Source organism: Drosophila montana, unplaced genomic scaffold, assembly GCF_035044405.1.
Source record: "Drosophila montana isolate Dmon_TW-CO22-7 unplaced genomic scaffold, ASM3504440v1 contig_855_1, whole genome shotgun sequence".
In the NCBI taxonomy this organism is placed as follows: Eukaryota; Metazoa; Arthropoda; class Insecta; order Diptera; family Drosophilidae; genus Drosophila; species Drosophila montana.
The window spans coordinates 313,907-329,853 of record NW_026999144.1 but is presented as its reverse complement, the minus strand read 5'-3'; the positions used below and the strand labels follow the sequence as shown (position 1 = coordinate 329,853).

The following is a 15,947-nucleotide window of genomic DNA, read 5'->3' as shown; positions in this document are numbered from 1 at the left end:
TTATTTTAGGTATTCGATTGCGATTTTTGTTTCGTTTAGTCAACCGTTTTATTTAGTTTAAATTGTTTTTTTTTCCAATTATTATTTATAATGTTTTATCAACGGTGTTTGTCATAGTCATTGTTATAGTTGTTGTTGTTGTAATGGTTAAAGTTGTTGTTGTTGGTTTTGTTGTTGTTGTTGAAGGTGATGATGAATTTAATAAGGTGGATTGCAGTTTCTCGTGGTGAAGGTGATTGGTGTAGAAATCAAATGAAGTTTGCGTCGATATTTGTAGTGCAAATATTTACAATTTGAATTAATCAATGATAATTCAATTTATGAATTAATTTGTTCAGTTGTTCATTGTAGTGTGCAACATAAAATTGAACCGAATCCAAAAGAAAAAAGTAAAAGAAAAAAGTGAAAATAGTTAGTAAATTTTTTGTTATGCTAAAAAATTTTATCAGATATTAGGATAGTTATTAATGATAGCTATTTTTGAATATTAAAATTTCTAAAAGGAACCTAGAACACAAATACCTGCACTTAAATTTACGAGCCTATGCGAGTATAAAGAAACTGGAATTAAAAATAATAATTATTTATTTTCCTACCTATCCAACAGCACGGCTGCTTGTCGACCGATGTCCCATCCCATTTCCTAAATTTGATACAAATCGATTCTAAGACTTACTTCTTTGGGCAAACCTCAAAAAATACAAGAACTAAATATACCAAATTTGGTATGTGGGTTCTCGAATACAAAACTTTTATTCCAATATTTATGCCTTTTAAACTCCATGTACATCGGACAGCGAACATAGAAACTATTCAACAATAAATTTCGAAATTAGCGCAGGCGAAAGAAGCGGCGCATAAGTTTGTGTAATAAATATATTAATAAGCACCTGTATTGGCATTCTGTAATTTGTATTGAGCTATAATTTATGATTTGAAGAATTACACTAAAAGCTAAAGTGTTACTGATGGCTAAAGGATATTTAGAAGTCGAGCCCATTCGACTACGGCGTCCTAAATTGTTTTTTATTTTAAATTTATAAACATTATTATTTCAAAATTATGGGTCAGGCCATAAATCCCACTTAAACCTGGTACCAAACACATATAAACTATCTACATATATATACAAAAAGTTTTATAAAAGTGGCTTTGCGATGTTTTATTCTTCCACTCCCTCTCCCCACTCCTGGGTAAACTCAATTTAAAATGTTGTTGCCGATCGCCTTGAAACTACTTTTGTAATGTTTTTAATAATTCTAATGAATTCGTTTTGCACCCTTTTGGAACGGACAGATTGTATAGACGACAGTTATATTTTCGTCTGACTTGCTTCAAACTTTTTCGTTTCTTAAGAAAAAGTCTTTATTTCTGTTATTAATTTAATCAACTTCAGTCTATTCCAAAGGAAGAAAATCCTTGACCCGGAAAACGACAGGTAACCCTAACTAGTTTATAAAATCAAAAAAAATATATAGCTTGTGTTACCCGGCGTTGCCGAGTGAGCTATTTAAATAAGTAAACTTGTGAGAATAATATTTACGGATTTGTTGGCGAAAGTATAAACATCGAAGAATATGGTAACATTGGTTTGGGTCCTTCTGTTACTTCTTCTTCTTCTTTTTTCTCTTCCTCCTTTTTCTTGCTCTTTCCCTTGCTAGTGGCTACTGTGCCATCGCCGTTCTCTAGATGAACACCATCCCCTTGAAGCGCTTCCATCTCCTTTTCTAGCTCTTGAAGTTGTTTCTCTTTATCCTCTTCGACTTGTTCCTCTTCGGCTGCTGTCAGTTCTTGCGCATTCGCCAAGTTATCGACGGCGATAGCCAAGAACACATTTAAAAGCGTATAATTACCGAAGAGTACCAAAACGATAAAGTATCTGTTAAAGGAATAGAAAGTTATGAGTTGAGTCCACACAATTGCATTTATATACTTAAAAGTAAGTACTTGGAAATGTCGGAAGTGTTCCTCCCGATTCAATACCCTGCACCCACTTATCTGCTAAATGTTAAAATCTTTTTAATCCGTTCATGATTAACCTTATTGTAGGAATACCATATGGTTGATTAGCTCAATCCTCATGACCTTAGTTTTGACGGACCAGTATGTGCTTTAAACACATTCTCATCTGTCTCTACAGATTCAAGATATATTTATTTGGACCTATGTTCATATGTGCATCGGAATGGTAATGCTTTTATTTTCAGGCGTAAAATGATGATGATATTTCCAAGAACAACATTTTGTCGAGTGTTATTAACTACCAATACAATGAGCTTAAGTTACTAAATAGATCTGATCTAAATATAATTAGTTACATATATTTATTGCGCATCTGACTGCTAGATATACTATAGAATTTAAGGAGACTAACAGTTGAATCAATCAATCTTCGAATACGGTTTTACAGTACGGCATTACTCGTAAGTCCAATAAGTCTTAACGAATATAATGTAGTAAGGCGGTAAATACTTATAATACTTAATCAACTGTGACATAGGGCCAAAATGAATCCAAAACTGAATTGATTTCTGCAAAAAAATTATGAATGTAAATAGTTAAGCAGGTATGTGTTAACTGTTTTAGCATTTATAAATGTATACACTTACGTTATTAAGGTACGGATGAGTACGCCGAGATTTTTTTAGATAATAAGCGACTGAGAAAAAGAGAATGGACTTGGCTTGCAAAATTTCAGAATTAAATTAAACTAAATTCTTCAAGCCATAAAGTCCTATCTTTCACTTATATTGTGAAACCAAAACTCCAACGTTTCGGATCTTTAAGGCCGATTGCACACATTAATGGTTCGACGTTCAATGAATTCCAACTACTTTCCCAGAGCCTACTTCAGCATTTATTATGAAATTATAATATTATCAAAATAAGTAAAACAAAATCATGCAAAATTCTCAATAACATAAATAAACGAAACAAAAAATTCACGAGATCGAATATACTCCCTGTCACCTAACAGGATATTAAGCATACATGTATTAAGCAGCAGTTAACCTATCAGATTATGTATTTCTCTAGAATATGACATACAATTTTAATACTCGGTTCATGAAGTGAGACAGTGGATTGGCTTTGTGCAATGTTTGTCTGGTCCACTGACAGTCTATATGCCCAGATTTTTTCAGATCTTAATGATAGAAACCTGCTACTTTAAAAATATACTTGTGCATATCTGCGTAAGACAAAGACTAATCTGCGAAAATCTATACTCCAACAGTTTAAGGGCTGGAACCCCTTATTTGGCAGATCGAGGCTACATTAGTATCCGTCACCACACATTGCAAAAGTCGCCATTTTCTAAGGGCACCCTTAGAAAATGACTGCATTGCGGTTAAGTCTTTGAACCACCCACCCAGTTCGAGTATTGTGTAGTCGGTTGCACCCGACTGAATCGTTTTTACTTGGTCTTATATATGATACTATCTTATAGTTTATACAATATACTCATATAATTAAATATATTATATAATATTAATGAAAAAAATATATAAATATTTATTTAAACTTACATAGAGTAAATCATTCCTTTCTTTGCACCACCTTGCGATATAATACCCTGATACATAACTTCATTCCAATCTTCGCCGGTAAGGATTTGAAACACGGTTAGAAGTGCTATGGGAAATGTGTTAAAATTTGTTTCGGGTGTGCCTCCTGGCAAATTGAATTGCCCACCGAACAATTGCATGCCAAGCAGTGCAAATATCAGTATGAACAAGAAGAGCAAGAAGAGCAACGAGATAATAGATCTCATTGAATTTAGCAATGAAATTACTAGATTACGTAGAGATGACCAATATTTGGTCACTTTGAAGATGCGTAGAAGCCGTAGCGCACGCAACACAGATAGGCCGAAGGAGCCACCCTTAACTTCGGACCAGATCACCTCGAATATCGAACCACTAATGACGACACAATCAAAACGGTTAAACGACGACTCGAAGTAAATGCGAGGGCCCAGCGCATACATCTTTATAAACATTTCCGACATGAATAGGCCCAGGAATATAAATTCAGCGTAGTCTGTAACGAAATTAGTATTGTTAGCTACCAGACAATCTGCTCTCTACATCTTCTGCACAAACTCGAGACCGATATTAAGAAATAACTTACACAAGAATTCCGTTAGAAATGTTGGCTGGCCATAGTGTTCGACAGCTACGCAGACGGTATTCAGAAAGACCAGAACTATTACGAACCAATAGAACCACTGCGTCTTTACTGTGTGTCGTATCCAGAAGCGAAATCGTTTCTCGGCCCGCCAGAACCCTGTACAGCTACCTTGGGGTTTTGAACGAGTTTTTAGATAACCTGTCAAAAATAAAAATATAACGTTAGTAACATTTAATTGAATCGATTTCTTAATAACCTTATGGAAAAGTGTTTTAAATATTGCCAGAGAAATTTGATGTATCCTGCATATGAGTACTTTGTGATATAATCGTGGTAGTTGTTAGCTTTATTCGATATATCTACGCTTAACAAGATGCAACTACAAACATAGATATCTACGAGTATGAGTAAACACATACATACATGAAATGTTGGGTTTTAATACTATATTTAAGAGATGACAATGTGTCACAAATTTTAAAACATTGAAACGACTTAGTGTACGTCGTAAGCCTTAAGTATAGAATTTCTACATACTTGCTATTCGCAATATGCCTTTAAACATTTTTTACACCTAATTATATTTAGAACAACTTTACGGCTATTTAAAGGCTACAAGCCTTTTCTTATATTTATAGAAGTAAGTACGCATATATACATACATATATGTCTTGAACAACGTAAACAAACTAATCCATGGCTGTAGTATTGTCTGGGAGGGCCATAGTTTCGGGAGCTGTTAAAAAACTTTAGATTGATTGTGCCTGGCTTCAGGTCACAATTGGTTATAAGGGTAAAATGGCTTTGTATATGTAACAGGTTGAAGGAAGCATATCTCTTCGTCTGTGTGAACTCTCAGAAACTACAAAAGGTTACTGGTTACTTGACAATTTGAATGAAATATAATCTCCTATACACAGAACAAGGATAACATTTTCGATATATCGATTTTTATAAGAGCTTGGGTCACAAAACTTTTTATGTAGGTTCTCGGATGGTATATACATATTAAACATATTTATTTTCAAGTTACCTCTCCTACTCATTTTTAAAGTTAGAGCATATATCAAGCCATGAACACCAAGATCGGAAAATAAACACGCATTGCTCACAATGTACGACTAAGTGAAGAAGAAGCACAGCCGTAGCGTAAACTGCACAGCATTCGGCGTACGAACTTTAATTTTTAAGGAAGCTAAACTGATTCTAGCAGGACACTCGACTAAAGCACTTTTACTTTCTTTCATTTATTATTACTGCATATTTTTCTGATTAATAACAAATTAAATAAACGAAAATAAAAAATTACAAAATAATTATTTTCTTTTTAGTTATTAAAATTTGTTGAAATTTCATCGAAATGGGAAAAGTGAATTCACAGCACTAAAAGTTCAAAAAAATCTATAATTAAAGACAAAATCACCAATTAAAAATATTGACGTATTTAGAGTAAATCCAAATGAATCAAAAAAGTAGGGTGATAAAATCATCAAATAATCAGAATGCTATATAGCGTACTCATCACGGGAATGTGTGACTTTTAGTCTTACATTATTAAGGCAACCTAAGTATGATTGATAGCAATAAAAATTTATAAACAAGTGCATTTTTTTAATTTCATTTAAATTGAATTATAGCTTGTTGGGCTACATGAATCGTTCATTAAAAACTATGAGCCTAGCATAGGTGAAATTGATGTTCGATAAACAAACATCTCCGACATGATTGTATTATAAGTATGAATGTTAATACTGATACTGATACTTAAAAAAACGGTATAAATTTATGTTGCTACTAAATTGTACGTATGCAGCACGATATTGTGAAAAATGGTTGTAAAGTAAATCAAATAATTGATCAAATTATGGTTTACTTACACATTTTGAATATTTTCAATGTAAGATATAGAATTTCGTTTAGTTTAATTTCACAAAATCCAATAAAAAAAAATAATGTAATTAATTGGATTAAAAAACGAATATATCTTAAATACAGCTTAACACAATTAATTAACTAACGTTTAATGCTTATTTTAAATAGTTGATTCAGGAATTTTTTGTAATAAATGACTATTTCCAAAGCAACAACTATCTGCCGTTAATTAAAGATCATTCAATAACAGATGGAACTTGACCTTTTAAAATTAAAGTCGAGACAATTTTATCTTGGTAATATTTGAATAACTATATAATTACATAAATAATTAATATTTATTATAAATATTGTTGCAAAAATCAATGAATCAAGTACCAAAAATAAGCGACAATTTAAATTCTAGTTAACGAGCTAGAGGAATTCTCACGAGAAAAATAATTCGCAGATAGCTGTCAAGTGGTGCATATAATGATTCTCTATATCAAATAGACAAACTCGAAGAAAAGAATTACGATTCTTGGGCTGTACAAATGCGCAGTGTTCTGGTCCATGCAGAGCTGTGGGACTTGGCATCGGGTGCACTCAAGGAGGAAAAAGATAGCAAAGCCCTGACTATATTTACTCTAAGCGTCAAGCAATCGCAATTGGGCTATATAAAAAATTGTGACACGTCATTTGCAACTTGGACAAAGCTGAAGGCGGTGCATCAGCCAACGGGACCGGTGCGTAAGCTATATTTATACGAAATGCTGTTAAGTTTGCAAATGTCAGAAGGTCAAAATGTGTGTAGTTATTTAAATGCATCCTTCTTTCTAGTCTACCAAAAAATTACGAAAACTTAGTTGCCGCCATTGAGACGCGCGATGTGTTGCCAGAATTTGAAATTCTGAATATCAAAGTAAAGGAAGAGGGAAGGAGAAGATCAAATGCTGACAGACAATATGGAGAAAAGCATGCTTTTACAGTTAAAGTGGAAAGCAGTGGCGAAAAGACACATGCAAAAAATATCGTATGCTTTAATTGCGGCAAAAGCAGATTGTAGAAGCATAAGTGCACAAACGGAAAAGAAGAAAAGCACGAGCAAAGAAAAAACACAAAAGGAATTCAGTTTGTTAGATTCCTTGGACGCAAATGGATTTTATCGCTCAAAGTGGTGCTTAGATAGTGGTGCTACAAGCCACATGTGTTGTAGTGGGGCAATGTTTACCAAGATGGAAAAACATACTGATATGATCGGCTTGGCAGCAGACAGCTTTTTACATGCAAAGAGAAAAGGCGAGGTCGAATTACAAACAGATCGCTATACAATTGTTATTAACAATGTACTGTATATGTATTTCGGATCTAAAAGGCAATTTTTTGTCGGTTAGTCAAATTCCGGCAAGAGGCTGTGTTGCGCACTCCAGCAACAAACATGCAAAAATTATTTAGGATGGCAAGTGCATTTTGATGGTCAAAAAAGTGGGAAATTTATACACTTTGAAGGTAAACCCAACAACTGTTTTGCTGCGGCATGTGTGGACGGACCACTTTGGCATAAGCGCTATGGCCACTTAAATCTTCGGAGCTCGACTGACTTGACCATAAAGAAAATGGTGCATGGGATGGAAGGAGCTTTTTTTTATCCAAGGTGTCATGTGGGATATGTATGCTGAGCAAAACGGAAACAGAAAATAGAGCGAGTAAACTTTTGGAACTTGTTCATTCTGATGGGTGCGGAACATTTAAGACTGAATCCTTTGGCGGCAATCGATATGTTTTATCATTTATCGATGATAAGTCTCGGCGCATTCATACAAATTCTTCCATCCTACGAGATGGCCATCAGCTGTTCCGAAGCTCCACTGTGGCGTGAGGCAATGAACAGAGAGTACGACCAAAGACAATATAAACACTAAGATGAGTAACGCCATACAACAAAATGCTACTATGCAGTTTGCTTTTTTGAAATTTGAGAACGAAAACGAAATCAGTATCATTGCGCTCTCACAGCCGAAAGAGCAAAAAGCTAAAAATAGAATGTATTCTGCGCTTCGGCTCTATGAGAGCCGTGCAAGCAATTATGTTTGTAGGTGTGTTAGTATACATACATAACAGCTTATTTGAATATGTTGTTATTCACAGCTCTGGCTTTAGCTGGCAAAGAAATCAATTTTGTTAGTTTTCTAGCGCTGATCATGCACCTATCCCAAATTTGTATTCACATACGAATGCATGCTGTGTACTGAAGTTGGCTCCGTAAAATATCTGTTTTATAAAGTCGTCGCAAATATTTATATAATTTCTTTAAATTAAAATATTAATTATTTATTATTATTTTTATTTTATTAAAAAATAAAAGAGTGCCAAAAAATACAAATAGGGTAAATTAAATACATCGGTAGCTAGTTCGACCGGCGGAGTAAAAATTAATTTAAACATAAAAAAAAATTGATAAAATGAATCTTTGGAAACACAAAACTTGCGCTCTTATTTCATTTCTTTTATTTCTTAAAAATAATAAAAATTTAATTAATAAGTTAATTAAAAGAAATTATATAAATATTTGCATTGACTTTAAAAACCTCAGTACACAACATGCATTCATATGTGAATACAAATTTGGAATAGGTCGTGCATGATCAGCGCTAGAAAACAAAATTTATTTCTTCACCAGCCAAAGCCAAGGCAGTGAATAACAACACATAACATATACATATTTTGATATAGTTATGCATGCATAATTCACACATACAAACATAGGTGCTTGCACGTCATTGGCTGAACAAGAACTTCTCTCGAGCATACACTGTCCAAAAACAAAAGAGAAATAAATCTATGTGATATTTTCTTAACATAGTTATTGCACAGGTTGCGCCTTGTTAAAAAATTATTTTATTCCTATATTTTAGTGCACAATTTATAGTTAGTATCTAGGGTAATGTATCATTTAAATAAAGCATGCATTTCATGGATAGAGCACTTTGCGTCGATCGTAAGTTTAAAACTTTTCGCTCAATGTACTTCCAAAACGAAGCTTTGCTGAAAGCAGGCTGGCGACTAACTTCGTTGCTCGTGTCAGCATCAGCAGGCCGCGACTTCGGCATTCGTTCGTCTGGCTTTTGGAGAACGAATAGCCAGTCGGCAGGCATGTCGTCCGAAAACTCAAACGCCAGGCATGAAATTTTTCGTCGCATGCAAATGTATGGGCGTTACTCATCTTAGTGTTTATATTGTCTTTGGTACGACTCTCTGATGTTGAATAAAACGGGGCAAATTGAGAAATTGCCAAAAGATCAACGCGCAATTGGCTGCAAATGGGGTTTCAACATCAAACGAGTCAAGTAGAGCGATACAAGGCACGGCTTGTAGGAAGGGATATGCACAGAAATATGGTGTGAACTCTACTGAAACGTTTTCGCCTGTATGCAGAATGGAGAGTGTACGTTTCATACTAGTGACCTGGCAGACACCATTTACATAAAACAAATATTGGGTTTCACTGATAATGATCAGCCAAACAAGGTCCAATTGCTGAAGAAGGCAATCTATGGCCTGAAACAAGCAAAAAGGGAGTGGAACAGCAAGCTCGATGAAGCTCTGCGACAAATTGGATTTATTTTTTGTGAACATCAACCTTACTTGTACCAGAATAAGGACAGTCTTGCTATGATACTGGTTTACGTAGATGACCTTATAATAGCATGTCAAAATAAAGATGATATGGCAAAGGCAAAGATATAGAATATTTTGAATGCGTAGACAAAGGACCCTTGCAGCTGTTACTAGGCATGGAGGTCCAACGGGAAGGAGAATTGGGTGAAATCAGGCAGGATATCAAAATGTGTGCAAAAGTGAGGAGTGTCGCAAGGTGGATGCGCAGATATCACTTATACCAATCACTTATTGGCGAACTGATGTGGCTGGCGTTGTCGACTAGGCCGGATATTTTGCACTCAGTGACAAAATTAGCGCAGTGCAACAGGGAACCATAGTGAACATCTGTTCTAAGGTATTTGGCATCACCATGTAACTTGAAGGTGCACTACAAAGAGTGCCAGCATGCTCTTGTGGGCTACGTTGACGCCGACTGGGGTGGTGACAGGATGGATCGTCGGTCGTATACTGGATATGTGTTTTTTCTAGCTGCAGGTCCTATCTCAATGAAGTCGGAGAAACAGAAAAGTGTTGCACTCAGTAGCACAGAATCCAAGTATATAGCATTATCTTCCGCATGCAAGGAGGCGAGACAAGCACTCCAACTTCCATATGTTGCGATAATTTGGGTGCACAACAACTCGCTAGAAATCATCTTCATCATGGGAGAACAAATCATATAGATACAAGATATTATTTTGTACGGGATATTGTTAAGGAAGGGCACATTAACCTGAAATATGAGTCAACAGATTTAATGATAGCTGATGTTTTCACCAAAAATCTAGCAAAGCAGAAGCATAATGAACTTGTTAAAACTTTAGGTTTACAATAGACTTGCAGCTGCCAATAGCAAAAGTTTTATGTTAATCTTGTTTTATTGCGAATAAACAACGAAACAGAACAGACGTCTTTTTATCAACTCCATCCTTTTTCTGTGCGTTAATTGGGATGCCACCCCTCAACAATTTTAAACCCTCTTTCTACAAAATATGGATAAAATGAGTATATTGATATGTTCAAATTGATAAGACACGCAGAAGGACGCTCCTCCAAACCTTTTTATCAATCTCAGAGACTAAAAGAGGTAGAGTAATTTAAATGAAACTCCTACCATTGGAATCCCAACAAGCGGACAATGAACACAGAAGGTACTCAAAAATAAAATTTTTAAGCGGTAGACGATCTTGACTTAGAGTATCATATTATTCAGGATTTAAGTACATAGAAAAATGTATCTGTAAAGAAACTTTTGATATACATACATATGTGTATTTTGGGCCGTTTTCACATGTGCTAATAATGCATAGATCTGCAGTTTCGCTCAGAATCTTTTAGTTAATAATGCCTAACAGCCTAGGTCGCAAATACAAAGTGCGAACAAAACACGCACTTGTCTTTGTCTTTATCTCGGTATCGAATTGCAAGCTGGCAGTCAAAATATAATAAGTTAATTAATCATTTTGGAGCAGCATTATACTGTTTCTTAAAATATGTTACCATAACTTTAACAAGTGTAATAAAGTTTCAATGCACTATTTCCCGAACACGGAATATTGTAAAAATCGAATAGCTTGGCATCAACGTAATATATGTTAGAATGATCGAAACATGAATTTTGAATGCGAGTGAGCCCCATGAGTGCGTGCACTAACCATACAACATATAGATGAGACATGCAGTACATTAAAAGTGGACATTCAAAATTGTTGACATCTGGTCCAAAATCGCGACATGCCCAGACAGCAAGAGAGTAAGATATACATATGATTTGTGTGTTTGAACGGCGTCGCTGCCTTTTTATTCGCTCACACTACAGGAAATTGCTTTGGCTTGCTCTCATCCATATGATTTGTGCGATAGAACGGCATCGCTGTTTTTTATCTCGCTCCCACTACAGGAATCTGTTTGGCTTGTTCTCAGGGCTTTCTCATTATGTCCAAAGATCGATTGAGTGAATGTGTGTGCATGTGTACGCACAAGCAAAAATGCGCACAAATCCAATTATTTCTCAAATGTCGTAGACATTTCTTCCCCTTTGAAGGGACGAGTAATATGAAATAATGAAAGGGTTTGCCACGTCGATGCGAAATTCATGCATTTTAGCTCGTTATTGTTGGTAAGGGATCCTAAGCGTTGGCATGTGTGCATTTAAAATTTTTTGGACTTGCTATTCACGCATACTTGCATATTTTGTATATGAATAGAAGCATTTATCGGACTGCCTGTCCGATGCATAATTGATAAGATTTCAAGTTTTTGGGATTTCTGATTTTCGACCTTTACACATACGCACACACACACAAAATTTCATTATTGGCACGCGTCTGACGCGCGCCCTTCTTTTTTAAGATCAGTATGAAGCCGTATCTCGCACAACGTCGCTGCGGCTGATACGTTTTCATATGAGCATGGGAGCACGTGTACATGCTGCCGTATTGAATGAGCACTTGTGTGCAACTCATTCTCCCTGCATAGCTTTTCAAAAAACCCCGAGACCTACAAACATATGTACATACATATGTTTGTGTTGTGTGGATGTGCGTACTAGTAGGTCACGGCGTTTGTCGCGAGTTTGAGCCAGAGATTTTTTTATTCAATTTTGTGCCTGTGTTAACAAACGGCACACACATTCAAATGCTCTATCATCTATTTCTTTGTCTAGTCAGGCATAATGAGAAGAATCTGATCTTTTTTTATCAGAGATCGCAAATAACAGTCAACACATATTTTCAATGCGGTTTCAGATACGGTTTCGCTCTCCATCGAACACTTTATTTTGTTCCGCTAGTCTACTCTGTTTCGTGGTTCTGGTTGAGCAATACACACAGTTCTGTCTAACAGTAACATCTTAACAGGACACATTCGGTCGAGCGCACAGATAATGTGTGCATGTCGAAGGGCATAACGAAAAAAGTGGAAGCGGAAAGTGTATTTTCTTGATGTTGTCGTATGACGATATCAATTAAAGCTAGAGCGAGAGTGAGAGAGAGAAAAAGAGGGCACGACATAATACAGCTAGGCATGTACATACATACATATGTACATGCATATCTACAAAAGACACTTTGGCAGTTTTTTTTCTGTTCAGTGGTCGTGGAAAAACATGTAAGAAAAAAAAAACGACGAAAAGTGTTTTTGCTCGGACCCAGGGTCTGGTACGTAGAAACATAACTGCGTATTGCCGTTATTCATTCTGTCCGACAAAAACTGTTTTTTTGCAGACAACCAGAAAGTGAGGACCGAAATTTGAGAACTCTGATTTTTATTAAGTAAAAAATTAAATGACCTTAATAAAATATTTATATTTTATACTATAAGTTTGTTGTTTGCTGTGAGGACCCTTTTTTGTTTAAAATAGAAAAAAATTCTAAGTCGTATTTCTGCAAAGGTAATTAATTCAGTTTATTAGTCAATGATACTGATCGTTCGGCTCTCGAGGCCGGCGCTCGGCTGCCACTATCAGCAGTGTTACTCTCTCTAAGCATAACCACTAACCAAAAAACATATATGTACATAGATGGGACAAACAGTGGAAACTTGTTGGTCACTTTAAAAAATATGCATCTGGTCCCACGAGCGAGTAAGATATACATACATATGACATCTTTTGATCGCTCACACTACAGGAAACTCCTTTGGCTTACTCTCTTCCATATGATTTGTGCGATAGAACGGCATCGCTGTTTTTTATCTCGCTCCCACTACAGGAAACTGCTTTGGCTTACTCTCTTCCATATGATTTGTGCGATAGAACGGCATCGCTGTTTATTTTTATCTCGCTCGCACTTACTCTCAGCGCTCTCAATGCTCTCTTTATGTCTAGGTACCGTTTAAAATTACCACAAATTCAATTTTTGTCAAAAGTCGGTGGCATTTCTTCCCTTTTGAGGGGACGAGTAATATGAAATAATGAAAGGGTTTGCCAAGTCGATGCGAAATTCTTTCATTTTAGCTCGTTATTGTTGGAAAGCGTACCTAAGCGTTGGCATGTGTGCATTTACAAGTTTTTGGACTTGCTATTCACGCATACTTGCGTATTTTGTATATGAATAGAAGCATTTATGCGCATGTGTGCTTGTTGGTCCCTGCCTGCCTGTCCGATGCAAATTTGACAATATTTTGGGATTTCTGAATTTCGAGCTCTGCGCGCACACACACACAGACACAAATGTGTGTGAATGGGCAGATCATGGGCGCAAAAGAAAATATCATTTTTGGCACGCGTCTGTCGCGCGCCCTTCTTTTTTATGATTTAGGGTTTGAATTGATCAATGAGTGTTGATGAGTGTACATATCGTATGGTTAGTGGTAATACCGAGCCCAATATAAGAAGAAGATACGAATTTTTGAGTTTACGAAGCACAGTGCTAGGCCAATAATGCGAGCAACGACAATTATGTATGTTTTGGTACGCATTTTGTGTTTGCGATATAGAAAAGTATTTGAGAAAGAAAATCTAAGCGAAACTGCATCTACATCTTTGTGGTATATGTATATTTATAGAATGAAGTTATCGATTACACTAGGCGATTACAAAAAAGTCGAAAAGGCTGCAACAATGCTTTATTGGATTATTGAAACTTTTGTATAAACAATTTTTTTTTGTTTTTCAAAATATGATGCCTTTAAAAACCATAAAATAATATTGGTCAAGATTGACCGATCATTAAAATCGGTTAAGATATGGGCGTTATATGACACATATTACCATACTTTTAAAGCGGCTAAAATAAAAGAAGCTAAACCTTAAAATTAAAAAAATAAACAGATCCAACGAAACAAAAATAATTTTTCTTGATTGGAGGCCCATATGAACCAAAATAAACTAAGGCTCGCAACCTAAGCCCAGGAAAGATTCTAACTTTTTGAATTCTTTGGTGGATGAATTTTCAAAGCTCTAGTCACTGTAAAAAGTTTTTCATCAACTTTTCCGATCATTGCGTACTTAAAAAATGCAAGTCTATACGAAAAAAAAAAATAATGTTTTAATTCTTTGGGGAACGATCAAAACCATTTTTTAAACTTATATAAATATATATGTATATATAAATACATGCTGAACCTACTGAATCCTTCTTGGACGACTGCTTCCAACTTAAATGGCCGAATACTACAAAATTTCAGTTCTTTTCAGCTTTAAAAATGCTCGTTTTAAAGAGCAGACGCGTTTTTCAAAAACTCCAGCTTGGAGTTTGTTTTTGGATTTAGTTGCTTCTTTTTGGTTTTAATATGTGTGCTTTGTTCAGGCGGCGGTCGACAAGATACGTTATTTTCTTTTATTCCTTTTATAAGCTCATTTGACAAGGAAGACTAAAGGTAAATGCAGAAAAGATCCTAGTTAATCACTATCTTCGCACCAGAAACAGCCTAAGGCTTTGTATTTGGACCTTTCTCTGAGTTGGCCTTTTGGAAGCCTTGTGGAAGATGTGGTTCCTTGGCAATATTTAGACTGCTGCCAGTGTAAGTTCCCCAAGCAGACATAGTATTTTGACAACCATTGTAATGTTATGGCTTATTGTTCAACAAGTGTTAAATCTGTTCTCCTGAGTATAGCTATACAACTCCGAGCTCTTTGGCTTGCAACAATGGTCTATTCGAGCATAGGCCGTTCACATTCCATTGAGAGTCAATTGGGTTGCATATGCATAGGCTGCCAACACGTTGGAGAATATTTGACTGAGCTGTGATCTGCGCTAAAATTTGTTTCATCAAACCTCAACCCATCGCATTTGTACTTTATTCGCAGAATTCTCCTTGGGAGCTGACATTCAATTGATTTATATCGTCCTCCACATTGTACTAAATTGGCGTAATTTTCTTACCAAGTCTCTTGAGGTTTTAAGCCAACTGAAAACAGAATTGGCAATGGGTCGGAATTTGATTGGAAGTGATTTCTGTATATCCCCTGTATATACGCATTTGTTCAGGATATGACATGATATTCTTATATATAAACCGACTTAATACAACGTTTTAATTAGGAATATACTTTCGGGAATCTCACTTGTACATTTCAGCATAGGTAATAATGCACATTACGGTAATTTGAAGCTGGGCACGGAAGGTATCCCACCCGGGCCATTTTCGACAAAAGTACAAGTAAATTTTTCAGAAGAAAAGCTTTTAATTGTTTTTTGTGCGAGTATTAAGCAAATCTGTTATTCAAAACCTTTGCGATTTGAGACCACCTCAAACGAATAAGATTTCGCTTGAAACCCTGATGGGAACATAATATTTAAGAAGGTTTAAGAGTCGTTTCGTTCACAGTATCCCAAATAGTTTCTGGCAGGTATAGTAATAAG

At 35.6% G+C, this 15,947-nt stretch overlaps 1 protein-coding gene across 9 annotated transcripts in view; it reads right to left on the bottom strand.

Annotated features, from left to right (window-relative positions):
* The window catches only part of cac (cacophony), an 86,254-nt gene that overhangs the window by 49,944 nt on the left and 20,363 nt on the right, over positions 1 to 15,947 (bottom strand). For all 9 annotated transcript variants that reach the window (XM_064699171.1, XM_064699172.1, XM_064699174.1 and 6 more), the window contains exons 12-14: positions 4,132 to 4,329; positions 3,528 to 4,041; positions 1,544 to 1,879 (exon numbers count right to left, since the gene is read on the bottom strand). In XM_064699171.1, the coding sequence (XP_064555241.1) occupies positions 1,544 to 1,879; positions 3,528 to 4,041; positions 4,132 to 4,329 (1,048 nt within the window). The remainder of the gene's footprint in view (positions 1 to 1,543; positions 1,880 to 3,527; positions 4,042 to 4,131; positions 4,330 to 15,947) is intronic.